General features: G+C 65.4%; 2 protein-coding genes across 7 annotated transcripts in view; both read left to right on the top strand.

Annotated features, from left to right (window-relative positions):
* Window positions 1–9856, top strand: part of DDR2 (discoidin domain receptor tyrosine kinase 2) — a 44517-nt gene extending 34661 nt beyond the window's left edge. For both annotated transcript variants that reach the window (XM_036015862.1, XM_028530909.2), the window contains exons 11-17: window positions 1203–1416; window positions 2813–3036; window positions 4184–4311; window positions 6133–6324; window positions 6528–6762; window positions 7995–8144; window positions 9484–9856. In XM_036015862.1, coding sequence (XP_035871755.1) covers window positions 1203–1416; window positions 2813–3036; window positions 4184–4311; window positions 6133–6324; window positions 6528–6762; window positions 7995–8144; window positions 9484–9618 — 1278 coding nt within the window. In that variant the 3' untranslated portion in view covers window positions 9619–9856. The remainder of the gene's footprint in view (window positions 1–1202; window positions 1417–2812; window positions 3037–4183; window positions 4312–6132; window positions 6325–6527; window positions 6763–7994; window positions 8145–9483) is intronic.
* Window positions 9857–15787: 5931 nt separating this feature from the next.
* The window catches only part of HSD17B7 (hydroxysteroid 17-beta dehydrogenase 7), a 52263-nt gene continuing 42566 nt past the window's right edge, over window positions 15788–25484 (top strand). For 2 of the 5 annotated variants that reach the window (XM_036015864.1, XM_036015863.1), the window contains exons 1-8: window positions 15788–16397; window positions 16549–16752; window positions 17473–17565; window positions 18469–18583; window positions 19243–19437; window positions 19966–20070; window positions 20742–20797; window positions 21975–22074. In XM_036015864.1, coding sequence (XP_035871757.1) covers window positions 16363–16397; window positions 16549–16752; window positions 17473–17565; window positions 18469–18583; window positions 19243–19437; window positions 19966–20070; window positions 20742–20797; window positions 21975–22074 — 903 coding nt within the window. In that variant the 5' untranslated portion in view covers window positions 15788–16362. The other 3 variants (XM_036015865.1, XR_004900773.1, XM_036015866.1) reach the window with 3 other exon arrangements.

Raw genomic sequence — 25484 nt, 5'->3', positions numbered from 1 at the left:
GGAGCCTGGGCGGTGGCCCAGTTGGCGCGGGGGGAAGGGGGTTGCCGGCCAGCTTGAGGCTGCGGGGCTGGGGCTGGGGGTCCTCACCAGACGGCCCGCAGGTCAGGGCTGGGAGCAGGGAGCAGGGGTCCGTGCCCTGTGCTCTACACCTGCTCCTCTCTGACCCACCGCTGGCCCCGCTGCTCGGATTTTCTTCTGAAAGGACCGGGCTGCCCTCCCAGGCTGGGAGGGAGTGTGGCCTGGAGACTCTCCGGGGACAAAGGGGAGAAGGGGAGACAAACTTTGGCCCCGACGACTGGACTGTGTCCTTCAAAAGCCTCCTTGTGCCCTGTGCATCCTGAGCAAGACGACTCCGGAGGCCCCGGAGGGACGCAGGACTTCTCCCTGCGTGGGAGTTCTCGGGGGATGTTTAAATGCACACCCCACCCCCAGAGGCGTTGCTTGTAGGCCACTCCGATGGGGCACCCTGCGCGCTTTCATTGGGAGACTGCACCCCGCATGCTGGGCCTACTGTGTGCCGGGCTCCTGCCGAGTGCTGGGGACTTTCCTGCAGCAGACAGCCTGCCAGGCTGGGGGCAGCCCAGGCGTCCGAGTCTCTCACTGGCCGCCCCCCCCCGCCCCCGTGTGCGGTGACGAGCCAGGGGGGCTGCCCATGTCCAGGTTCCGGCAGGTTTTGGAGGGAGCAGACAGGTCACCCTAGGTAGGGTGAGGGCTGGCTGTTCTATTCCTGCGTGAGGTGTAACCCGCCTCCGGATCCCTCTGCCCTTCTGTAGCCATTTTGTTCCTGGTTCCCCAAAACGTGGGGCCCGGTGACAGGGCGAACCAGCGGTTTGCCGCGTGGCAGCGAATTTGGGTGAGCTAACCGGCATCTGAACTCAGTTTGCAGCCGATCTGTGCGGTGCCGGGCTGGCCAGCCGCGTCCCTCTCGGACGCAGTGGTCGGAGATTGAGGTTGGGCTCCGGGGTCACACCGGTAGGATCTTACAGCGTCAGGTGAACCACAGGTGCTTCAGGGCAGCCGCAGCACAGAGGTCAGGGAGCACTTGCCCTGAAGGAGTGAGGGGCCGTCCTGGGTCACCGGGCACCCCCCGGGAAGCCGGCGGGGGCGTGCGGTGCGTCTGGAGATGGGGAGCGGGTTGCAGAGGGGATGCAGGGTCCCCCTCGTGCAGCCAGCGCCCCCCCTTCGCCTCCCCTCCCCCGCAGGCCTCCCGGCGGATGCTGGACGACGAGATGACCGTCAGCCTGTCCCTGCCCAGCGAGTCCAGCATGTTCAACAACAACCGCTCCTCGTCGCCCAGCGAGGAGCAGGGCTCCAACTCCACCTACGACCGCATCTTCCCCCTGCGCCCCGACTACCAGGAGCCCTCCCGGCTCATCCGCAAACTCCCGGAGTTCACGCCGGGGGAGGAGGAGCCAGGTGCGGGCCGGGCGTGGGCGGGGCCGAGGGCGGGGCCGAGGGCGGGGCCTGGGCCCGAGGGGCCGCTGTGTGGATTCTCCTGAGGTTAGTGGGGAGAAGCCCCGGCTCCTCTCCGTCTCTGAGCGCCTCCTCTTTGCTCCTGCCCCAGCAGAAGTTGTCAGGGGGCCCTGTCTCTGGAGGGGAAGCGAGGGGACCACAGGGACCTGCAGCAGGGCAACCCCCTGGATTTACGCAGGAGGAAGTGCCCGGGCCAGGGCCCTGCCCAGCTAGGGGCGCACTTGGGGCTGGAGCTTCCGCTGGAGGAAACAACCCTCGGGTCCCAGCTCGCCCGCCCCTGGGTCTCTGTGGCCTCGCCAGGGCCGACTGCTCTCTGGCGGAAGCGTATTGGAATCACACCAGATGTTATTAGGAGAGTGACCGTTCTGGCCTCGCTGGGTGAAACGGGGCTGGCTGGCTGCCACCCTGTGTTGAGAAACTGGTGTGTGGTGTGGATCTGGCGGTGACAGCAGGAGGGGTGCTGGGGGCGTTGCTGAGGCTCGGCTCTCCCTGAGGTCAGGGACAAGGGCACTCACGGGGACGCAGCGTTGGGGGGTGGGCACAGACCACCTGTGGGAGTGGCGGCTCCCAGGGGTCGGTCCTCCGTCCTTGGAGGACAGAGAGGAAGGGGACGCTGGACTCGGGTCCTACAGGTGGCGAGAATAAGGGAGTAAACACCATGTTTCTGGGCTGGCCGACTGGCCCTATTTCCTGAAGTCTAAAACATCCCCCCCTTATATTTTCATCCCCCCCTTAAGTTAGGGAGTGCCTGAAACTAGAGCATATACATTTGATCAGAAAAATGTTTAACGATTTTATTTTTAGAGAGAGGGGAAGGGAAGGAGGAAGAGAGGGAGAGAAACATCCATGTGTGGTTGCCTCTCACAAGCCCCCTACTGGGGACCTGGCCCACAACCCAGACATGTGCCCTGACTGGGGATCGAATCAGTGACCCTGTGGTTCACAGGCCGGCATTCAACCCACTGAGCCACCCCAGCCAGGGCTGGTCGGAAGCATCTTAAACACCTAGACTAGGTCATTAAGTCAGCGACAGGGTCTCACAGGGAGAGAGACCTGCTGAGAGCACCAGCCTGTAGCATCCCTGCCTTTTGGAGCCCGACCTTCCTGCCTGGCTTCCCCACAAGGTCACCCAAGGACAGGCCCCTGTAGCCTGAGAGGGAGTGAGGGCCAGGCCCACGGCCTCCCCGATGAAGGCCACGAGGGCAGCCCCTGAGGAGCCCCGTGGGCGAACCTCGAGTGGGGCCCCAGGGACACACGCCTTCCCCCTTCCGGTCCCTCAGGGCGCCCCCCTGCAGAGACCCCCAGAGCTGCCTGCACCGACCCTCCCCTTGTCTCCCAGGCTGCAGCGGCCTGGTGAAGCCGGTCCAGCCCAGCGGGCCGGATGGGGTGCCCCACTACGCCGAGGCCGACATCGTGAACCTTCAGGGGGTGACCGGGGGCAACACCTACTCCGTGCCGGCGCTCACCATGGACCTGCTGTCCGGCAAGGACGTGGCGGTGGAGGAGTTCCCCCGGAAGCTGCTGACCTTCAAGGAGAAGCTGGGGGAGGGCCAGTTTGGGGAGGTGAGTGGGCTCCCGCTCCAGGCCTCGGCTGTGCCAGCCTCCGGCGGCTTCCCAGGTCTCCCGCTAGGTAGACGTCCTCACAGCGGGCCAGCTGCGGGGCTCACCAGATGTCCATTCGATGTTTTCAAATGCTGTCCAAGGGGTCCCAGAGGGCAGGGCCCCATGAGATGCGACCGTCCTTCACAAACTGCCCGGGGACACCCGCTGCTGAGAGCCGCTTCCGCTTTTTCCTCTTTTTTTAAAAAAAGATTTATTTATTTATTCTTAGAGGGGGAAGGGAGGGAGAAAGAGAGAGAGAGAGAAACATCAATGTGCGGTTGCTGGGGGCCGTGGCCTGCAACCCAGACATGTGCCCTGACTGGGAATCGAACCTGGGACACTTTGGTTCGCAGCCCGCGCTCAATCCACTGAGCCACGCCAGCCAGGGCCACGCTTTTTCCTCTCTAACGAGAGCTTTGTGTGAAATGGTCAGAAACAGCCTTGCCCGGCACTGGGTCTCAGAGGCACCCTCTCGGGACCGAGTCTCCGGCCGAGACCAGGAGGAGCCCTCCGCTGAGTGGCCTCCGAGTCAGGCCCGCCGCCGCGCCTGCCCCTCCCTCGGCCCCCGAGCCCCCAGAGAGCTCGCTGCTGGGACCAAAGTTGCATTGAAAGCTCCGCGCTGCCCTCTGCTCTCCGGCTGTAATGCTTGGTCATCGGGGCCCTGTTCCTGATGGTCAGGGGACAGCCCGTGTCCCCCGTGCGTAGGTTCGGTGTGGCAGGAGGTGGGGCGTGTCCCCGACTGTCCCGGGGCTAAAGGTGCAGGCTGGCGGTGCCGATCCCGTGCCCAGGGATTGTCGTAGAGAGGAAATTGCACGACCTGGAAAACTCCCGGCGTTCATACTGAGCCCCATGTAACCGTGAGCCGAGCCGTGTCACACGCGTGCCCGTTCACACTTCAGTGACCCACGTTCGGTCCCTTCACAAAGCGTCACGCCCCACACCGTTTCTGCCCGTCATCTGAGCCGCAGGCGCGCCCCACAGGCCCCGGCGGGGCCCCTGCTGGCCTGGCTGCCTGGTAAGGCTGGGCGCGTCCCCAGGGCCCACTGTGGAGCGCTGTGCCCCTTCGGAGGTGCAGCGGCGGGGGCCCTGAGTCCTGCCTCTCGTCCAGGTGCACCTCTGCGAGGTGGAGGCCACGGAGAAGCTGGGAGACGAGGGCTTTGCCCCCGACGCCGGCGCCGGCCCGCCGGTGCTGGTGGCCGTGAAGATGCTCCGGGCTGACGCCAACAAGAACGCCAGGTCTGTGCCGTGGCGTCGGGACCTTCCCTTTACAGGGATCAGGGCCCTCCCGGAGACTCCAAGCTGCCTCTGGTTTCCACGGTTACGCTTCCCCTCCCGCGAGACCGGCGTCCTCACCTGGGTCCTCACCTGGGTCCTCCGGCTCCCCGGACACAGACACACATTCCCCACCGGACTCAATCCCTGTCCACCCCTGACCGTCCGTCCCTCCGCCCGGCCCGAGTGTCCGCACCTGCCGCTCACACACGCACTCCTGCTCCGCTTCCTGTGCTCTCCTGTCCCCTCCCTCGTCACTGTCTCGTCCTTTCCTCTCCTCCCTGCTCCTTGCCCCTTCTCTGCCCAGCAAACCCTCGCAGCGAGAAGCCGTCTCCGCTTGCAGAAGCGCGTGCACTCCAACAAAGGACGCACGGTCTGTGGCTGTGTCCCAGCCTGGGGCCCTCCCCTCCACAGGGCGCAGTCCCACCACACCACTGTCCAAGGGTCTTTCCGTGTCTGTGACAGTGAGCTTCCTCACCCAGAGGCACGGCCGGAGGCTGTAGGACATGCCCCCAGTGAGGCCCCGATCTGGGGGACTGTGAGATTCCCCACTTGCGTTGGCTGCTTCTTCTCGCTGAGACTTTCTCAGACCCCTGCTCTCCCCACCACCAGAAACACCCAACGTGCTGATAGGGCTTCTCGGAGAGTCTCTCAAATGGTGGGGCGAGGAGGAAAGGCCGGGGACAGGAAGGAGAGGGGCCGGGATTTCACCTGAGAACGCCAGTCTCGAGGGTGCTGGCCTGCACGGCAGGTGACGCCCTGGGGTCCCGTAGGGAGGGGAGGCAGAGTGCTTCTTCCGAATATTAGCCTCAGCACTTGAGCGGAGACGCTGCAACGCCCCCCATCCCACCCCCCGCCCCCGACAGGACAGGCTCCTGCCTGCTGTCCACTTCAGTGGGGACGGCGTCCCTGCTCCTGTGTCCACGCCCGCCGAGCCGTGGTGGGCGGCCGGGGCTCCGGCCCCTCTCCGGCTGTGGACACCCCCGTTTGGGGTTGATGTGCTGGATGTGGTTTGGGGGTCCCACCGGTAGAGCCCGACTCCCGGGCCCTAGAGAACTCTCAGGCACTCAGCAGACCTGCCCCTGTCACGCGGGGAACCTGGGCTGGCGGCCCCAAGACCCGAAGGTCGTTACCGGGAAGCGCGTAGCCGCCGTGCGACTCGGGGTGGCTGTCACCAGACACCCACACAACGGTTCGTCCTGGCCAAGGGGCACTTGCTTTGAAGAGACCCCAGGTGGCCACCGAGGACGGGCCCGTTGGGACTGACAGCTGGTGGTCCCTGTTCAGAAAAGCCGAGAGGAAGCGCACAGTCAGCAGACAAGCCCGAGGGCGACGGTTCCCTCTATAAAAAGTTTCTTTGCTTCGTCAAGTGGGGGGGGGGGTGGTCCTGGGGCTTTTTACGGGGGACACCCTCCGGTGCGCTTGGGGCTCCTTTGCAGTGAAGAGCATCCCTTCCCAGAGTCCTGCTGGGCGGCGCGCCCCTCCCCATCCCCAGTCCAGCCGACACCACCCCCACTCTGTGCAGCGGGCACGGCTTCGGGCACCGGGGTGCAGGCGTGCCGGGGGGGACCACAGGCCCTGTTTCCAGAGCGCCCACAGCGTGGGTGGGGCCAGACAGCCCCGGGGTGGGGCGGGGGGCCAGTGCCCGTCCTCTGTCCTCTCGAAGGTGGGCCGGGGGGCTGGGCTGGGTGTGGGGGCGGGCGAGCCGCGGCTGCGCCCACTCCCCCTCCGGCCCCGACTCCGGCCGCTCAGGGCTGGCCCGTGTGCGTGTCCCCCCCTCCCCAGGAACGACTTCCTCAAGGAGATCAAGATCATGTCGCGGCTCAAGGACGCCAACATCGTGCGCCTGCTGGCCGTGTGCATCGCCGACGACCCGCTGTGCATGATCACCGAGTACATGGAGAACGGGGACCTCAACCAGTTCCTGTCCCGCCACGAGCCCCCCGGCTCCGCGCCCGGCGAGGCGCCCACGGTCAGGTGAGCGGCGGGTGCCCCCACACCCGGGGGGGGTTCACTGCAGACGGGGCCGTGAGCCCCGAATCGCGGCCGCGCTCCACGCAGCGCGCGGAGACCCCGGACGAGCGGAGAGGGAGGCGGCGGCCTCGGCCCTGGAGCCCACGCGTGACGGGCCCTGGCCCCGGCGTCCTGCGTGGGCGACTTCCCGGTCCGTGTCCCCGCAGCTACGCCAGCCTGAAGTTCATGGTGACGCAGATCGCGTCGGGCATGAAGTACCTGTCCTCCCTCAACTTCGTCCACCGGGACCTGGCCACGCGGAACTGCCTGGTGGGCAAGAACTACACCATCAAGATCGCCGACTTCGGGATGAGCCGCAACCTGTACAGCGGGGACTACTACCGCATCCAGGGCCGCGCCGTGCTGCCCATCCGCTGGATGTCCTGGGAGAGCATCCTGCTGGTGGGCCTTGGGGGGCGGGGCCGGGGCCCGGGGGGTGGGGCCAGTCAGGGTGGGCGGGGCCGGGCCTGGTGGGCCGGGCCGGGGGCGGGGCCAGTCAGGGTGGGCGGGGCCGGGCCGGGGGGCGGGCCCGGGGCCCGGGGGCGGGGCCTGGGCCGGGTGGGCGGGGCCAGTCAGGGTGGGCGGGGCCGGGGCCGGGGCCGGGGCCAGTCAGGGTGGGCGGGGCCGGGCCGGGGGCGGGGCCGGGCCGGGGCGGGGCCAGTCAGGGCGGGCGGGGCCTGGGTGGGCGGGCCTGGGCGGGCGGGGGCCGGGCCTGGTGGGCCGGGGGCGGGGCCGGGCTCGGGGGGGGGGCGGAGGCGGGGCCAGGCCGGGGGGCGGGGCCGGGCGGGGGCGGGGCCAGCCGGGGTGCGCGGGGCCGGTCCTGGTGGGCTGGGGGGCGGGGCTGGGCCGGGGGGCGGGCCCGGGGCCCGGGTGGGCGGGGCCAGTCAGGGTGGGCGGGGCCCGGGTGACCCTGCGGGTCCGGGGCGCCCAGGGTGGCCGAGGTGACCCTCCGGCCTCCGGTCCGCGTGGACTTGAGAGCTGATCATCATTTTTAACACTCACCCATTTCCTCCAGCTCCCGATAGGAAATTTGCATGAAAGGGTTAAAAACACACCCACCGTGATAAGAGATTTAGTGTGGTTTTTTCTCTCTCCTTTGCACCCACTGAGGGGTCTTAGTTTCAGATATTTAAAAAATCACTTAAAAGACATGTTATCCACACAAAACCATTTTTTTCTGAATTAACTTCCTAACCATACTTCTAATTAATTGTTTACACTGTTCTCTATATTTTTATTTTGATGATTATTACCATTTACTTTTTATTTTAAGTTCGTCGTATTCTTTGCTTTGAGATTTTTATTCAACTCTCGGTTTTCCGGACCACGGGTGGGGCGGAGGGACGTTTTTCCACCAGTGTCCCCGCTGGAGCCGTTTCTCCTGCCCCCCCCACCCCCACCCCCCCGCGCAGCTGAGTGGGGGTCTGGCGGCCCGCGGCCGCGGCCCCCTGCAGCCCTGGAGGAGCCGAGACAGGAGGGCCGCGCTAGCTTCGCGCCGCCCTCTCCGCTGCTCCCCGGAGCAGGTCCGAGGGGTCCACGCGGTGACCTCGCCCTCAGCGGGGCCGGGGTGACGCCGGGCCGGGCCCTGAAACCCTAACCTGTTCCGCTCTCCCTCCGCGTCCTCCTGGAACCAGGGCAAGTTCACCACCGCGAGCGACGTGTGGGCCTTCGGGGTGACCCTGTGGGAGACCTTCACCTTCTGCCAGGAGCAGCCCTACTCGCAGCTGTCGGACGAGCAGGTCATCGAGAACACCGGCGAGTTCTTCCGCGACCAGGGCCGGCAGGTGGGGGCTGCGGCGGCGCGGGCGGGCGGGTCAGGCCGGGGCTGGGACATGGGCTGCCGGGGGGTGTCCTTTGTCACTCACGACCCAGATGCTTTGGCGTTTAACTGTTTTCACCCACTTAAAAACATCCCGTGTAAAAGGGCGCCCCATCTTCCCCCTCATTGCATACTGGTGGTGAACCAAATACATTCTGAGCGGCTACCGGGCGGTTGAGTCCTGACGCCCAGTATTTGACTAAAGCCGTGGCCAGAGCCACAGGCCGCCACCGTGTGCCGAGGGCGCGCCTCGCCGCCAGCTTAAGTTTACAGCTTCAGTAAAGACGTATTAAATTTAACCCGTGGACTTAGGGAACATGATTTATTGTGAGTATAGCTTATTATGCGATAGCATTGTATTTTATTAGATATGACTGCATAAATATTGTAGGGAAGTTTATAATTTTTAAAAAGATTTTATTTATTTTTAGAGAGGGAAGGGAGGGAGAGAGAGAGAGAGAGAGAGACATTAATATGCGGTTGCTGGGGGCCGTGGCCTGCAACCCAGGCATGTGCCCTGACTGGGAATCGAACCTGCGACACTTTGGTTCGCAGCCCGTGCTCAATCTACCGAGCTACGCCAGCCAGGGGTTGGAAGTTTATAATTTATAGTTGACTGCTTTCACTTTAATTATTAGAATTTTAGGAATCGCACTGTAAAAGGCTGGCCTCTGAGTGAGGGGCAGCAATTTCTCCCCATGGCCTGCTGCGTGCCGGGTGCCGTGGTCATGGGCCACACGCGTGGGGCCTCAGTCGTCCCTGAGTGGCCTGGCCGACGTCACCAGCTGATCAGAGGTGGCAGATGTGATGCAGGAGACACCTGCAGTGGCCTGAACTCAGGCAGGGTTCGCTGTGTGGGGCCGTAGCCGAGGCCAACCTGACGCTCTGAACTCCATCCTGAGCGCCTGGCGTGCGGGCGGTCATTTCCCTGATGGAGAAACGCGGCACGCCCCCGTCCGAGCTCAGTTCCTCTCAACAGAGTGTGAGGAGTTTCCTTGGACGCTTGTGGTCTGAAGGGATAGGTGCTGACCCCTCAGCTTCCAGCTGTGACGTCTCTTTGCTTGGTGATGGGGGCCCCAGGACGGGCCCTCGGGAAAGCCTGCCGCAGGGCAGCGGGGCAAACGGGGGAGGGGATGGGCTGAGGGGTTCAGACCCCTGTGACTCTGCCGCGGGGGCTGGAAGGGATGCCTCACGGACCTTAGTCCAAGACCGTGGGACGTGGGCAAATGAAACAGCGATGCAGCGACCCCCCCCCCCCCTTCCCTCAGTGTTCTCTCTCCCTGTGTTCATTCTGGTTCCCACAGACGTACCTGCCCCAGCCCGCCATCTGCCCGGACTCTGTGTACAAGCTGATGCTGAGCTGCTGGAGGAGGGACACCAGGCACCGGCCCTCCTTCCAGGAGATCCACCTGCTGCTCCTCCAGCAGGGGGACGAGTGAGGCCCCGCGTCCGGCCACCCGCCGCGCCCTGGCCGCCGGCGACACGCAGCACCCAGCACCCAGCCCCGCCCGCCGCGCCCCCCCGGACCAAGTGTGCCGAGGGCGGGGGCTCCCATGAGCTCTCTCTGTCCTTGGCTCCCGCCACTGCACCCCCACTCTCCGCCCCGGCCCATATATACTTGTTTTTTACATTAAAGAACTAAAAAAGGAAAAAAAAAAGCCTAGGGCAGATAAAATCCAGTCAAGAAATCTTCACCGATGTACCGAAGTGCTGGATGAGAAAGGCTAGATGATTTAGGTAATTTATAAAGGTTAAATATGCTTGTGTTTATACATGTGCAGATTCCACAATATTTTTTTCCACGTTGCCTTTAAAGAAATAGTTTCAGCGAGAAAAACTTGAAGAACACCAGCATCTTTGGACGCCCGCGGTCAGGCTTAGGGAAACACCCGGCGAGCTTGGAGACTCGGAAGAAGCGGTTCCCGTGACCAGTCCCGGACGGCTTCGGTTCGCCCTGCGTCCTCTGGACTGGGCTCCCTCCGGGCCTCTCTCTCCTGCCAGCGCAGCTGACACCTGCTTGAGACGCCCCCTGCTTCCCGGAATGAACGCTGTGTCCCGTCACGGGAGGGGCCGGGGTGGCAGTGGACACACCCAGAAACACAGAGGACGGCGCGGGCAGGAGCGTTCGCTGCCCGCTGGCCGGCGTGAAGGGGACTGTGGTTGGCCGAACAAGAAGCGTACCTCATGCATGGAAGGATTCTGCAGTAGAGTGCACACAGGGGAACAGCCCGAGGAGGACAGGTGACAGGTGTGCTACTCCTTTCGGCAGAGGGTCCTCCTCTTCCTCTCGTTCAGACACCTCCGGGCGTGTGTCTTAGGGAAAGTTTGCTTTTGGATCCGTAAGAACTGGCGTTTCGGCAGCTCCACCCCAGGCCCAGTGGCTCATCCTCTCCAAGGCAACCAGCTGTTTGAAGGGGTGAATCCCCCACGGCCCTCGCTGGCTGGGGTTCGAGTTCTCAGGCATGCACGACAGGGAGCAGGTCGGCTGGGAGCGTTCCGAAGGGTTGGCCTGGGACCAGCGAGGGGCAGCTGCGGGGGCGCTGATGCCCTCGGTGTGCGGGGAGCTCCCAGGCTGTACCGGCTGCCTCGGAGGCGGAGGCCTCTGTCCCTCAAGAGGCTCAGATCCAGGCCGAGGAGCTAGGGGGGACAGACAGACGGACGGAGGCTTTGGAGCCCAGGGAAGTGGAGTGAGGTGGTGCTGGCTGGCCTTTTGTGCAGGCCAGGTGCAGCAGAGGTGTCGCCCACGGCGACAGCTCAGTGGGCGGGTGCCTGGGAGATGCGGTGACTGGGAGAGAGGAAGGGGGAGGCCCGTCTCCAGAATGCACGGGAACAGACACACATGGTCCCATCGGAGCCGAGCCACGCACCCTCACATGCGTGGCAAGCGGGGAAGGGAACCCCCAAGTCCCGCAGAAAACGTGGCAGAGGACACGCCCCAGGCTCAGAAACAGAACTTGACCCTGGGGGCCGGCTCCCGCCACCTGGTCTCACTCAGCCCCCCATCTGCCCTCCCCTGCCCCCGGCCTCGGCAGATGCAGAAGCCCCGCCCCCTGGGGTTCCTTTGCGGGCCCCCTTCCTCCCCCCGAGACTGAGGTGAGGACTCAGACTCAGCGTCAGGCCGGAGGGAGCTGTGTCCCCTTTTCTTCCATTGGGTGGGCCCCCACCCTGGCCCAGGGCCGGGCCTTGCTCCGCCAAACCGTTCAGAGGCTAATCTCTCCTGGAGCCGCTCGCAGACCCGCCCAGACCCAGAGTAAGATGTGACCGGGCACCAGGAGCTCCCACACCAAGGCACCTGCAGCCCCCTGCAGGGCCGCAGCGGCCGGACTCCACAGGTGCCCAGGGAAGCGGTCCCCTCCCCCTTCCTCTGTCTAACATCCCCCACTTATTTTTTTAAGCATTCATTCGGCCTCAGCACCCCGCATCTCATGGTCCCGCAGGAAACAGTCAGAGTTCAAAGTGAACTCCGTGTGTCTGGATCTTCCCGGGCTTGCGTCCCAGGGGCCACCGGTGTCAGGCGGCTGGCCGGAGCGCGTTGTCATGGGCCGCCACCCTTTCTGGGGTGAGGAAGGGCCCACCTCTGTGCGGCCGACACGGGGTTCGCCGCGGCCTGGCCGTTCCCACGGAGGTCACAGCACAAACCCGAGAGGGCCAGCTGGCGCGTCGTGCGCGGCGAAGGCCTCGTGTGGAGAATTGAAAAGTCGCTCGGATCTACGTTAGGGGAAGGAAACTAGAGATGAGTTAGAGAAGGAGGCGGGAGGATGTGGAACGTTCTGTGTCGGACTGTGGTTCTGGGGTCAGGGTGATAGTGTCCGCAGGCTGGTCGGGGGGCGGCAGGCTCAGCCCGACCTGGCATCCGCCCAGACTCTCCTGCCCAGAGTCAGTCCCCGCCTGGGGAAGCCCCCCCCCCCCGGGGAGGCCCCTGGGGGGACACATGGCTTCCGTGCTGGGGCAGGACGGCTCGCAGGTGCCCGAGCCTGTGACGGTGCACAGCGTGGGTGGGGTGGCAGATGAGGAAGGAACTCGCAAGTGGCTGAACGGGAGGCAGGTGGGCAGAAGGACGGAGTGCACACAGGTGGGCTGTGGGAGCGCGGTGGGTCGCCACGCCACAGGGGACGCGGAGGTGAGACAGCGCAGGACGAGCAAGTGTGCTGGAGACGAGGGCGGCTGTGTTTGGGGGGAGGAGGTGCCGGACGATGGAGATCGCGCTGGCGAGAAGTGAGGCGTCGGGGGCGGCGTAGTGAACGGAGGGGAGGAGGGAGCTTCGGGGGTTTGAGACAGAGAAAGTTCCTCATGGGTGTGGGGCCCGGGAGCACCCGGCTGGGAGGGTGCTGCACTTCAGAGGGAGCGGGTGACGAGGGCCCCGGTGCCTGTGTCCCCCAGCTGAGACGCGAGCAGCCCTGCCCAGCCCGGACCTGGTTTCCCCAGGGTGCCCTGCGTGCCGGCCTGGAAGCAGGCTTTGACGGACGGAGCCTGGCCAGGCTGGTGTTCCGGCCCTCGCATGTGTGAACGGGGTCCCCGCTGAGCCCGGAAGGGCACGGGAACAGGGGGCGATGGGCCCCGGTGAGGCTGATTCGGTCTGGTGGGTGCCGGGGGCCGTGGGAGCTGCTGAGGCTGTCACCCCACCCAGGCGCCCTGCAGGAAGTGGGGCTCAGCCATGTGTTTTGAGGGAAAGGAGAATAGAGGAGGGGAGAGTCCTAAGAGGAAAACAGAGAAGATGTTCCAAGGAAATACTCTGAGACAGAACAGTGTCTGTTTTGCCCAAAACTACAAAAAAAAAAAATGAAGAAAATTACAGTCAAGGCGTAGCTCGCTCCCCAGACAGGCCCAGTAAGCCTTGAATTTCCAGTCTTGCCATCTCAGGCCTTCAGTGAGGCCTCTGGCCTCTGGCCTCTGGGCGTGCCTGTGGCAGGTCCCAGAATGTTTCTGGACGTTTCGGACCTGGTGTGTGCTGGGAGAGCCTTCTGAACGGAAATGTGACGTTTTCGTAGAAACAGAGGGATGTCCGTTCCCCATGGCCAGTGTCCTGGAGCTGATGGGAAGGAGGCGGGAACCGTTCTCGGTGCCTGGATCGGGGGCCTCTGGGTGCCCTGCTGCGGGGGCTGCGTCGTTTGGTGGGCGATGGCTCTTGTGTCCTTTTCCCAAAACTTGTTGTTTTGAAAGACTTTAGGACTCCCAAGAAGTTGCGAAAGCAGTGCATGCAGCGTGGCCCACCCTCACACCACTGCTCGCATCTTACGTAACCACTGTGCACTTCGAAGCCAGAAAACCGACCTTGCTGCAACACCAGCAGCAACGCAGCCACAGGGGTGTTCGGATTTCAGCAGTTCTTCACACACACTCGTTCAGTGTCTGGGTGGGTTGTACCCTTGGTTAAGTAGCTGGTTCACCGTGGGACCGATGCCACCTGGACCCACTTGTCCTTCAAGCCCCGAGAGAGAATGTAACGAGTCAGCCAGTTTCTTTTTTATCAGTGAGCATTGTCCAGCCCAGCCGGGGTCCACGTCGGCCGTTTAGCACCTGGAACGGCCCAGAACAACCTGAAAGGACTCGGGACAGGAAGTCCTGCCCGCGGCTCGCTGGCTAGAGAACCAGGCGAGGAGGGAAGTCTGGGTGGCTCCCGCTGTTCCCACGGTGACGGGGGCTTGTAACTGTGGCAGAGAGGACTGGAGAGTGGCCCAGTGATTGGTCAAGAAGTAGGTGGCACCGAGTGCCGGCCCCAGGGCAGCTTGTGGAAGGAACCGAGAACCGTGGTGTCGTGCTCTGATGTGGGATAGACTGTTTTCAGAGTAGCGGAGGGGTTTCGTTTGCCTGGGTGTCTGTTCTGAAACGGAGCCCCAGCCACAGTGGACCGACCGGAAGGCAAACCCACGGCAACCTCGGGGTGCGGAGCTTCCAGCTCCAGTGCTCCTGGCTGGCGGTGTCCTGGCTGTCTATGTGTGGGTCACAAGGGTGCAACGTGGTCACCGCTGCCTGCTGTGTGGTCATTCCATACATGTTTGCGGGGGGCTGTTTTTGAATGCAAATATGGAAGCAGGAACTTGTCATACTGCGTGCTGGGGGTGAGTTAGGGAGAGTTGCCCCGCTGTGGCGTGCAGAGTCTGTGTTCAAACCGGGAGAGTGGGGAAGGGCCCAGGGCTCACCACCTGTCTGTTCCTGATGGGGAAGTTGACCTTTGAGGGCTCGAGACAGCTTTTCAAGGTCGTTCTGTACAAGACACCCCGTCCAGAGCGCGCACCACACGCCGGCCCCAAACTGGCCCACTGGAAACCAGCCTTGTAGTTTCTCCCGCACACGCCTGGTCCACAACTCCCCAAACCTCCAAAGGGGCAGGAGGAGCCCAGAGGTCACCCACTGATTTCCTGAGGGCACCGCTGCAGGTGGAGGGAAGGTCAGCAGAGACACCAGGGGGAGCCCCGAGGGGTAAGGTGGTCGATCACTTCAAGGGAACTTGGTTTCTCGAGGAGAGGCTTGGAACTGACACAAAGCAGGAGGGCTCCGGCAAGCACCCCGAGTCTGCAGTCCCGGGGCTCACTTCACGCTCTTCGCTGTCTGTACGCCGGTGCCCTCCCCTGCTGTCTGGCGACCGCTGGGAGCAGCACGTCGCAGGTTTCACCAGCGGGGAGGGGCTGGGCCTGCTCTGCAGACGGTGGAGGGCCAGGTGTTGGGTCAAAGGGCAGAGAGCGAACCGACTCAATTTCTGCTTAAAACTATCCTAGTCATTCCAAAATAGATTATGTAAGAATTCTCTGTATTAGAAAAAAAAAAGCCACGAGATACCAATTGTATATTTTCTTTTCTTTATTTATTCTCTGTAAGTCTGTCAGATGATACATTGTAAATAACAATGATTAAAGAAATATGCTACTAAGGAATGAGCGGCCCCTTTCTGTGCAGACGGCTCGGGTTCTGGGCTGTGCCACCCCTCCCCCGTGGGCCTCGCATCTTCTGGGGGGGCGACAGGGCACGGGGTGGAGCCCACATGTGTGCAGAGTGCTGCCCCTGTTCGTGGGGCGGGGGGGGCTCAGCAGGGGGGTCGGACCCAGGCCTCTCACCTGTCAGCCGACTTCGTTGGGAGAAAGGCAGCCGGGTCCCTGGTGCCCAGACCCACTGGAGACTGGGGTTCCCTGCTGCTGCACGAGCCCAGCAGCTCTGGGGCATCCGGCCCCGGAGTAAGGGGGGGATCTTTATATGGTTGTCACGAAGGTGTCTGGCCTGACACTCAGAACCCCCTTCTGATTTCTCCCCCGTCTGATTTCACACACGCTCTGCCTCGGCGTCCCGGCTGCCCAGGCACGCACACAGCGGAAAGGGCTGCGAACCCCGGGAACAAGCCGGTCTCTGTAGCGGAGACGAGGACGAAACGCCTCAAAGCACACGCTTCTTACCTGCGAGACCGAAGACTGTGCCTATGCAGGACGGTCACTGCCTTGAGCACTGTGAACACACACCCCCCCCACCCCCGCCACCCCAGTGGTGGCCGGGGCAGATAGGGGGGCCTGGGCGGGCTGCAGGACGACCCGCTTCGTCCTGCGAAGTTCTGGGGCCCTTCGATCCCGTCGCATCGCCCAGGTGTGGAGAAGCTGGCGCTGTTGTACGTGTGATTCCACCTAAAACCCCTCTTAAAGTCAGTGCTCCAAAGACGGCCGTTTTGGAGACCTGGGAGCGGAAGTGGTTGGAAGTGGCGCAGGTAAAGAGGAGGGGACAGTGCCCAAACTCCAGCTCCCGGGCACGAACCTTCCGGGGGACACGTGAGGCTCCGCGGCAAAGGCCCCAATCCCCGCGGCCAGAGCCCAGGCCTGCGCGCCCGGAGGGCGCCCCAGCCGCAGCCGCCGCCACCTGGCGGGCGGGGCCGGCGACCCGGCCCCGTGGCGGAAGCGGGAAAGCGCGGATTGGCTGGGAGCTGGCCCCTCCCCTCAGCCTATCTCACCCCACCTGGGCAGGCGCAAAGAGCGCGAGGTGTAACGCGATTGGTGGACGTGGAGGGGGCGTGGCAGGCCGTGTCACCGGCCCTTGATTGGGCGGCGGGCGGAGGACCGACCGGGATTTGATTGGAGGGCGTGCTTGAGTCATAGACGTGAGGGCATCGCCGGGTCCTGATTGGGCAACGGGCGTGGGAGGAGGGGCCGGCCGGGATCTGGGCTCTTCCTCCGAGAGTCCCGCGGGTCCGGCGTCAGTGTGCGGCGATGCCGAAGGTGGTGCTGGTCACCGGAGCGACTAGGTGAGACTTCGTGCGCGGTCGCGGCGGCGGGTCCGGGGGCGGGTCCGCGGTGCCTGGTGCCGCTTTCCCTCCTGCCGCCTGGGCTCTGACCCAGCGAGGCAGGCCGGCGGGGCACCCCGTGGTTAACGCAGTTTCCGTGTCCGAACCCCAGCGGCGTCGGCCGAGCGCTCTGCCAGCGGCTGCTGCGGGAGGAAGAGGAGCTGCACCTGTGCTTGGCATGCAGGAACCCCGGCCGCGCCGAGGCGCTCCGCGCGGAGCTGGTGGCCGCCCGGCCCTCCGCCCAGGTGAGCACCGTGCAGGTGGACGTCTCCGACCTGCGCTCGGTGCTGCGGGCCGCCGGGGAGCTCAGGCACAGGTGGGCCTCTGGTTGACGGGCGTCCTCACGTGGGGTTGTGCGGCGTATAGCCACTGTCGGAAGGAGAAAGGGCAGGGAGCCCTGGCAAGGAACGCCTGGGCGTAAGAGGTGACGCTCGGGAAGTCCGTTCCTTGTCCTCGCGATCATGCTAATTTAATGAAGCCTGATACAGGAGCGCACCGCGAGTGCAGCTCCTCTGACACCTGAGTGCATGTTCTGCCTCTCCCCTCCTCGGATCGCTAGGGAGGTCAGGCGGGTGCTGACGGGACAGCCTCTGGCACAGAGATGGGAGCAGTGTGCCCAGGGCGGTCCCAGGGCTGTACCCTGCTGTGCTGGTCCCCGAGCCCAGGTCTCCTCCCCGGGTCGTCAGGGAGGACACTGAGTTGTCACAAACGAGTAAGTTCGTGTCTAGTAAGATATTTAGTGATTGAGCCCCAGTTTACGGCGGTGAGGCCGTGGGGGAGAAGGAAGCGCCCAAGTAATCAGCGGGTTGACCGGCCGGCCACACGCCGTCCTGTACGTGTGTGGCCTTGTGCTCAGTTAGTTCTCCACACAGCCTGCCCTGGAGGTGGGTGTCGTCGCTCAGATTTGGGGAACGACGGTCGATACAGACCAGGGAACGTGCGACTCCACATCGTAGCCCCCAGTCCCGCCGTTTGAAGCCACCGCCGGGAGGGACCGCCCCGGGGCTGACACGCCCGTCTGGTGTCCTGCCCGCAGGTTCCGCAGGCTCGACTACGTGTACCTGAACGCGGGGATCATGCCCAGCCCGCACCTCGACGTCAAGGCGCTCGTCTCCAGCCTCTTCTCAAGGTAGTTCCCACGGTCTAGGCGCCCTGCCGGTGAGGAGGGTGCCTGCTTCTCACCTCGTTCTGCCCTGGGCACGTTACGCTGGGGGGCAGCGGGGCACTGAGAAGAGTAGACCGAGATGGGGGGGAGCATCCGTCTCTCGTGGGGACAGTGGGCGGCACGGCTCCGCGTTGTGGTGGGCCGGCGATGTCTGTGAGCAGAGCCCCTCCGGATCAGGCGGGGGCCGCCGGGCTCCGGTCCCCAGGGCGGCGCCTTCCTGGCAGGTCCTCTGCCCGGCAGGTGGGGAGGCACTGAGCACTCACCGAGTCCCCGGAGGTGCTCAGTGCAGTCTGGCGGCTTCCAAGGTGTTGGACCCCAACCTGCCGCGAGAAAGCCGTCTTATCCTGTGACCTAGAGTGTGTGTTCACACACAGAAGTTGTTTGGGTTTAGTTCCCATTACACACTGCACACAGACACTCACTCAGTCCCACGCTGGCCCTGACCTCCTCAGTGTGTCCACGGCACACACCGTATTCATAGTGTTCCCGCTCCGAGAACACTCAGTACGAACCCCAGGCGTCCGACCGACTCGGTGGGTGCAGCTGGCATCGGTTTGTTGGGGGAGGACTGTCCTCGGTGTGGCTGTTGTCCTCAGAGATGTGGGCCTGTAAGCTGATTTGCAAAGGGGTGGAGAGGGTTGGAGCAGGCTCTCGGAGGCCTGGGCTCCTGCTGGCTGCGTGACCTGTGGTGCATGAGTACTTCCGGGGGAAAGGAGGCATCCTTGCCCCGTATCTGAAAGAGTCGCCCAGACTCGGGACGGAGGTGTGGGGCAGGGATGGCAGCCGGGGGCCAGGGCCTCCTCAGTGCCTCCTCGGTGCCTCCAGTGGCAGGAGCTGAGAGTCACGGCATTTCTCCTGTTGTTTCAGGAACGTGATTCACGTGTTCTCCACGGCTGAGGGACTGCTGACCCAGGAGGACAGGGTCACGGCCGACGGGCTGCAGGAGGTCTTTGCCACCAACGTCTTCGGCCACTTTCTCCTGGTAAAGTGCCAGCCGGCCAACACTTGGCGCTGGGGGGTGTAGCCTGTTGCTGGCGTTCGGTCTCTGGGTGTTTACGTGGGACGGTTGCTCTGAAGCCCTGGTTCCCTGCTGCAGCCGGCCACGCTGTGCTGCTGCTTTTGAGCCGGCTCTGGAGAGGGGGCAGGAAGGAGAAGGAACTCACAGGACGTGCAGGACGTGCAGGGCTGCAGGGCTGCAGGGCGCACAGACTGACCCCGCCTGCCTCAGGGCTGGGCGTGGCCTCAGGTGGGAGGGGAGCCGCCCGCCTCTCCGAAGCCGCAGTCTCAGCCGGCACTGACGCTCCCGACCCCTGACCTCCTGAGCGCCGCGCCTGCGCGCTGCCGTTCTGGGCACCGGTGGGAAGGGGAGCAGAGACGGGCCCTACGTGCGCTCGCTCCGAGCTCTCGGAGATCTCCCACGGCACCGCCACACGGCACAGCCGGCATCTTAGCTGGGGCGAATGCGAGGCCTCGTAGCCGTCCAGGCCCCTCCCCTGGTTTCCCGGGAGGTTCCCCCCCCCCGCCCCCCCCCCGGTGGCCGACCTGCTGCGCCCCGGGCGACACTCCAGTGGTTTCAGAGTGGCTACCCGTGCCCCCCGGGGGACGTGGGTGCAGTTTCTGTCCCCTCTCCTCCCCGCTCAGGTCCGGGAGCTGGAGCCGCTCCTCGGCGCCGGCGACAGCCCGCGCCGGCTCATCTGGACGTCGTCCCGCAGCGCCCGCAGGGCCAACTTCCGCCTGGAGGACGTGCAGCACCGCGAGGGCCGGGAGCCCTACAGCTCCTCCAAGTACGCGGTGGACCTGCTGAGCGTGGCCCTGAACCGGCACGGCAACGGGCAGGTGAGGCCCCCGCCGGGCTCGGCCCCCGAGGGTGCCTCTGGCGGGCGCAGGGCGGTCTCCAGGGCGGGGTCTCTGGGCGGGCAGGGGTCTCTGGGGGGGCAGGGCGGGACCCGAGAGGCACTGGAGGTGGGTGTGTGCGAACCTGGCAGGGCCAGGAGAACGAGCCCCCGCCTGAGGCGTCTGGGGCTCACTCGCCAGCCTGTCGTCTGCAAGGGCCGCAGTGTCCCCAGCGGAGGGACAGGGACAGCACCCGCCGCTGCGTTTCCGGGGCCGCACGCCGTCCCTGGGTGTGCGGTACCTTCCCCGTCAGGGCCACAGCAGGGTGGGCTGGGGGACGCTGAGGTTTGCAGGGGGTCCTGTACCCAGAGTTCACGGGACTGGTGGAGGGCATGGCCCCGGCGGAGGTCCCTCCTGCCCCCAGAGCCCAGGCTCGCTTGGGCGTGTCCCTCGTCGGCTGGGGTGTGCTGGGGGGGGGGGCCCAGTGCTCAGCGTGCCCCCCGTCCCCCCTCCCCCCCGCCCCTGCCCCAGGGCCTCTTCTCCAGCGTGGTGTGCCCGGGGACCATGCTGACCAACCTGACCTACGGGATCCTGCCGCCCTTCGTGTGGACCCTGCTGATGCCCTTCATATGGCTGGTGAGTGCGCGCCTGCCGGCACCTCCTTCCTCCCTGTCTGGAGGCCGTTCCCCGCGGGACCGGAGAGGTGTGTTTGAAGGTCGGGAAATGATTTGAGGAACTGAACCCGGGTGTGGCAGAACCCCGAGTCCCTGGAGGTCTGCAGTCACTTAGCAGGTACCCTCTGCCCCCCAGCTGACGCCCCGGAGCCCCCACACCTGTCTGCCTCCTTCTCCATGCGGGACCATGGTCCCTGGGCCCTAAGGGTGCCAGGGCTGTGGATGTGGGAGACCTGGGTGCCCCGAGGGCGCCGTGGGGCCCCGTGCATGGAAAGCCCCCAGGTCAGGGCACACGTGTGTCTCGTGACCGTCGGAGCCGCGTGGACCCTGCCACTGCTCCGTGGTTTCCGTGCCCTCGTTGGACGGCGTGCCTCCCTTGTGGGGCCCAGAGAGCCGTCCCTCTGTCCCGCCCGAGGGGACACAGACTGAAGGGAGTCGGCCTTCATGTTTCGGGGGGTGGACTCGGGGTGACGGGGGTTAAGTGACACTTCGTTTTCAGACCTCCTCGTGGTCCTTAGAAACATCCGGTGAGGGGACGTGCCGGTTGCTTTTGGATCCACGAGGGAGGTGGGCTGTGGGGGCCTTGTCCTGAGCCTGCCTGCACGGTGGGTGACTCCGTCTTCTCTCCCCCAGATGCGCTTCTTCGCCAACGCCTTCACCCTGACGCCGCACAACGGAGCCGAGGCCCTTGGTAGGTCGCTGGTCCGCGGCCCGTCCGGCTGCTCGGGTGCACACTGTCCGCCCCCGGGCGTAGCCTCAGTCTCGGCAGAAGAGACGAGCCCTGTGCACAGTCAGGGCCCACTCGGGCCCCGGAGCGGCTCTCTGCAGGGTGGTACTCCCAGGGTGGTGCCCGCCGGGGGTCCCACGGGGCAGCCGGGCAGTCGGGGGGCTCCCCGGGGAGGGCGCACCTGTGGGGCGGGAGCAGAGGCAGCCGCACCCAGGGCTGTCCACGTCAGGTCCAGCCGCTCCTCCGTCCGGAAGCCGGACTGGAGGACGGCACACCTTCCAGACTTTTCTGCTGGTTGGGACCCTCGAGGACCAGGCACCGTAGGGGGCAGTGGATTCTTCAGTCTCGGCCGAATTAAAACGAACAGGGAAGTGGCAACGAGGGTGGGTTACTGACGAGGGACCCTGCCGGGCACTCCAGCCTCGGTGAACGGTGCGGAGAGAGACTCGGTGCCCAGAGAGAGCGCTTTCAGGGTCACCTCAGTTGGTCCTCGATAAGTTTGCCAAACCGTTGGGGACGTCCATGAGCAGCCCTTTCTGGAGGGATGTCACAACCCCCCTGCGTGTCAGACAGAAAATCGAGCCCGTGGGTGTGGGGCGGAGAAGACCGAATCTCCCTTACGAGGAGCTAGAGTCACGTTTAGAGAAAAGACAGGAAGCGGGTGAGCCAGCGGCACACCCAGCTGTCGGCGGCGAGTGCCCTCGGGGTGCTCGGAAGTGGGGGACAGTGGGGCTGCAGGGGCTTGACCGGGGCGGGAGGGTGGGCAGGTTTGCTAGGACAGCAGCCGGACCCCAGGGTCACGGCTGGAACAAGGTGCGTGGCCCTGCTGCCACGTCCTGGATGGTGGTGGGTGGGCGGCTGCCTCCTGCTCGGCTCACCTCGGGAAGGTTGGGGCTCGGGGGGGGGGGCAGGGGGAGTGTGGGGGGGGTGTGAGCACCCCACGCACATGGGTTGAACTCTGCTCACGTCCTGCCTCTGGTTCCCGGCCGCGCCCCCGTGGGCTCACCTTTTCCCGATTAGCCTTGTACTGTCGGTGGAAACCAGCCGGCCAGGAGGGTTTCTGCCTTGTCCGGAGCCCCCGCCGGCCCTGCCGGCCCCGGGCAGGACGGAACCGCGGCTGCCTCCCTTCTCTCCGCACAGGTGTGGCTCTTCCACCAGAAGCCCGAGTCCCTCAACCCGCTGACCAAGTACCTGAGCGCCACCACGGGCCTCGGGAGCAATTACGTAACGACCGAGAAGGTAAACCTGTCTGCCCTGCCCCGCCGCCGCGTGGCTGCTGCCCGGGGCCTCCTGGCTCCCCTCCTCCGGAGCCCTCGCCGTCCTCTTTCAGCTCCTTGGTTTCTCCTGTTCGCCCTTTGCGTCTCCGCTTGTACCTCGGCCTCTGGGACGCGTCAGGCGGGGCCAGTGCCTGCTGAGGGGCGTGGCCGGCTGCTCACGCTGGGCTGCGTGCGTGTCCCTTCCGCGGGGGCCCCTGTCCGAATGTCAGCTCTGGGGGGCGGGCTCTGCCCCCTTCCCCGCGCGGGGGCTGCACACTGGACGAGAAGGAGAGGGCCGCGGAGCGGCGTCGGCTCCCTCCGAGTGCGGCCGCCCAGGGCAGACCGCCGTGGGCCGAGGGACGGGCGTCCTGCGGGGGTGGGGCCGGCGCTGCCAGTGTCAGACCTGCAGGCTCCCTGAGCAGGGCTCGAGCTCAGAGCGGCCGGTGGGGAGGAGGAGGCTCATTCTGGACTCCGCAGACGGTGCTGTGTTCCCGTCGTGCGTGGGGCGTGTTTCAGCCGCTGAGCCTCCCGCCCAGCTTCCTGTGGGAGGCGCCGTTGTGGCGTGAAGTGGGCCTGAGGCTCGTCCGGTCTCAGCTCGGGGCCGGGGCGGGCAGTGACCCTGTCTGCCCGTCGGTGGGGTGGCCCGAGGCCCAGGGAGCGGCACCCTCTGCTTCCCACCCATGGCACCTGCCCCTGAAGTCACTCACTGGTGGCCCTGCAGGGTGCCCGGCGCCGGTCCTGTGGGGCGCGAGGCCCTCGACGGGGTTCCAGAGAGCGCGGGCGGCGAGTGGGTACGAGGGCTGTGCCCGGTCCTGCTCCCTCGGCCAGTGTGCAGGGCCAGGCCCCCTGCAGACGTGCCCGCCCAGGGTGTGACCTCGGGTCCCGGTTGTCCTGGACTCTGTGACTTTCTTCGTCATGCTTTCCGTAAAATGTGGTGACACCCCCGAGCCTTCCCCGGGGATGCTGGTAGCTCAGTGACCTTCGGGACCCTCGGTTTGTCCGAATGTCCTGCTTGTCAGTCTCGGGGGAGTGGCCTGTTCACTCAGGGGAGACGGTGCTGAGCCCTGCAAAACTCAGGTGTTTCAGTAGCGTTTGGGGGAGCTGCATGGGAGGTGGTGTTTCGTCTTGGATGAACACAGGCCGACCCTCCGTCCTGGGCGGGGGCAGGCGGGCTCCGAGGCAGCCTGGCAGAAGGAGGGAGAGGGCCCCCTTCCTCCCCGGGGCCTCTTGGGTATCTGGGGACGGCGCGGGGGTGGGTGCCGGGAGCTCACTGCCGTGCGGCGTGAACTGAAACCATTAGGATCTCCCTCCTCTGTCCTTTCTCACGTCCGAGTTGGTTGGGGTCTTCTGTGACTGGGTCCCGGGGGTCGGGGGCTGGCGGACCTGGGCCTCCCCGTCCGGTGGGGGGCCGAGAGCTGCCGTGTGTCTGCACGCGCCCAGGTGTTGGGGTCGGAGGCCCCGGCCCTTCCCTGCCGCTGCTTCCCCGTCCTCCCCCACGGTGAGCGCCTCCCCCCCCCCCCCCTGCAGCGGCGTCCCTGCCCCCACCCCCTCCGGCCATCCTGGTCTCCGACTCTCTTCCAGATGGACCTGGACGAGAACACGGCCGAGCAGCTGTACCGGCACCTGCTGGAGCTGGAGCGGCACGTCCGGGCCACCGTCCGGAGCGCGGACTAGTGAGGGCGGCGGGCAGCCACGGGACACCCCGCCTCCGTCCTCCGTGGCGTGGGGGTGCTGTTGCCGGGGCGGTGTGGTCTGGGGTGAGCGGGGGGCCTCCCGCCGTCCCCCCCCCCCCCCCCCAGGCCCCGGCGCCCTGTGCTGGCGAGAAGAGCTTCCTCGGGTGACAGGTGGTGGCTGCGCTGGTTCCCGGACGGGACGGTGTCCCGTCACACTCTGCGGTGACCCTGAGGTCACCTCCTCGTCTGTGGTGCGTGTCCTGCCAGCCAGAGCCCACGCCACGCTCTGGGACACGGCGTGGCCTCCCATGGCCGAGACTGCAGGCCGGCCAGCCTTCCCGCGGGGACAGGCCCACGGCCACGCTCAGTGTTTCCTGGCAGCGTTTCCTCAGGTCTTTCACCTCCTTCTTCCTGCTGCCTTTAACGACCCCCCGGCTCGGGGCCCTGCCCCCCAGGGGCCGGCGCTCAGGCCCAGGGGCTCAGGGACGTGCGCGTGTGTTTGGGCCACTCCCGGGGCCTCCTCCCTGGTCTGAGGAGCCTGTCGCTGCCGACCTCGCAGCCGAGGCGGCCCAACCCCACGCCCCGAGCAGCTGGCTTCCTCTTTCTGACTCTGGCCCGAGGGGGTTTTGTCACTGGTTTTCCAGAGCCGGGAGGGTGTGGGGCGGGGGGCGGGTGGAGAGAGAAACGTCAATGGGTTGCTGACCGTCGATGGGTTGCTGACCGGGACTGAACCCACAACCTCCTGGCGCCCAAGGCGATGCTGCCCCCAGCGGAGCCGCCCGGCCCAGGGTGGGGGGGGGGGGCCCTCACGCTCACGTCGCACCGGGTGTGAGCTCGCACGTGATCTGCTCACGTTGTCTCAGCGGAGTTTTCCCGCGAGTTGCTGCCTGCAGGCGGGTGGGCGGGCGGGTGGGGGCTGCCTGCTGGTGTCGGCCGAGGTCGGAGGTCAGCACAGACTCCACCTCCGTGACGAGAAGACAAAATGCTGAATCGCTTGAGGTGTTCTGACCCCAAATGTGACCCTTACTGGGATAGAGTACGGCGAGTGAAGTTTTGGATGAGCCAATAAAAGTGAAAAATTATGCAGAAATAGAATTGCTTTGCATTTTGAAGCATGAATTTTTTTTTGTCACTAAAGGTATTTTCAACAAAGTTCAACGTTCTGCACGGGAACATGAGGGCCGGACGGGGGGTGGTGGGGGGTGAAGCGGGGCCCCCGAGGGCGGGCGGGGCTGGGGAGCAGCGCCTGGCGGATGCCCACACCCTGGTATGTGCCCACTGCTGTGGCGGCTCGCGCCCCGGCGTCCAGCTTGGCTGCAGGAGAAAGACCCCAGCGGAGTGGAGAGCTCGGCCTTGGGGGTCCTGATGGAGACGACAGGGTGTGAGGGGGAGGCCGGAGGGGGCCTGGCCGTGGCCACTGTCTGAGGTCACGCTCGTGGCCGGCGTGGCCTCCCCCCCCCCCCCCAGTGCTTTGCTTCCTGGGAGGAAGTGTTGCAGGGAGCGTGTTTCTGTCCACGGTCCACGGTGAGGGGGCAGGTTGGGGTGAGCGGGCAGGAGGCGGGGACGGGAAAACCGAAGCGAGGCCACATGGAAGGGAAGGCGGTCGGTGCTGGCCAGGCCGATTGCGGGTGCTCGTCTGGTCTTCCGGGGAGTCCCTGTTCCGGCCCCGGCTGCGACCGGGAACGGGGCCTCCCGTGTGGCCAGCAGGTGGCGCCACGGG

The sequence above is a fragment of the Phyllostomus discolor genome, chromosome 14, assembly GCF_004126475.2.
Source record: "Phyllostomus discolor isolate MPI-MPIP mPhyDis1 chromosome 14, mPhyDis1.pri.v3, whole genome shotgun sequence".
Classification (NCBI taxonomy): Eukaryota; Metazoa; Chordata; class Mammalia; order Chiroptera; family Phyllostomidae; genus Phyllostomus; species Phyllostomus discolor.
This window is presented reverse-complemented; position numbering and strand designations above follow the sequence as displayed.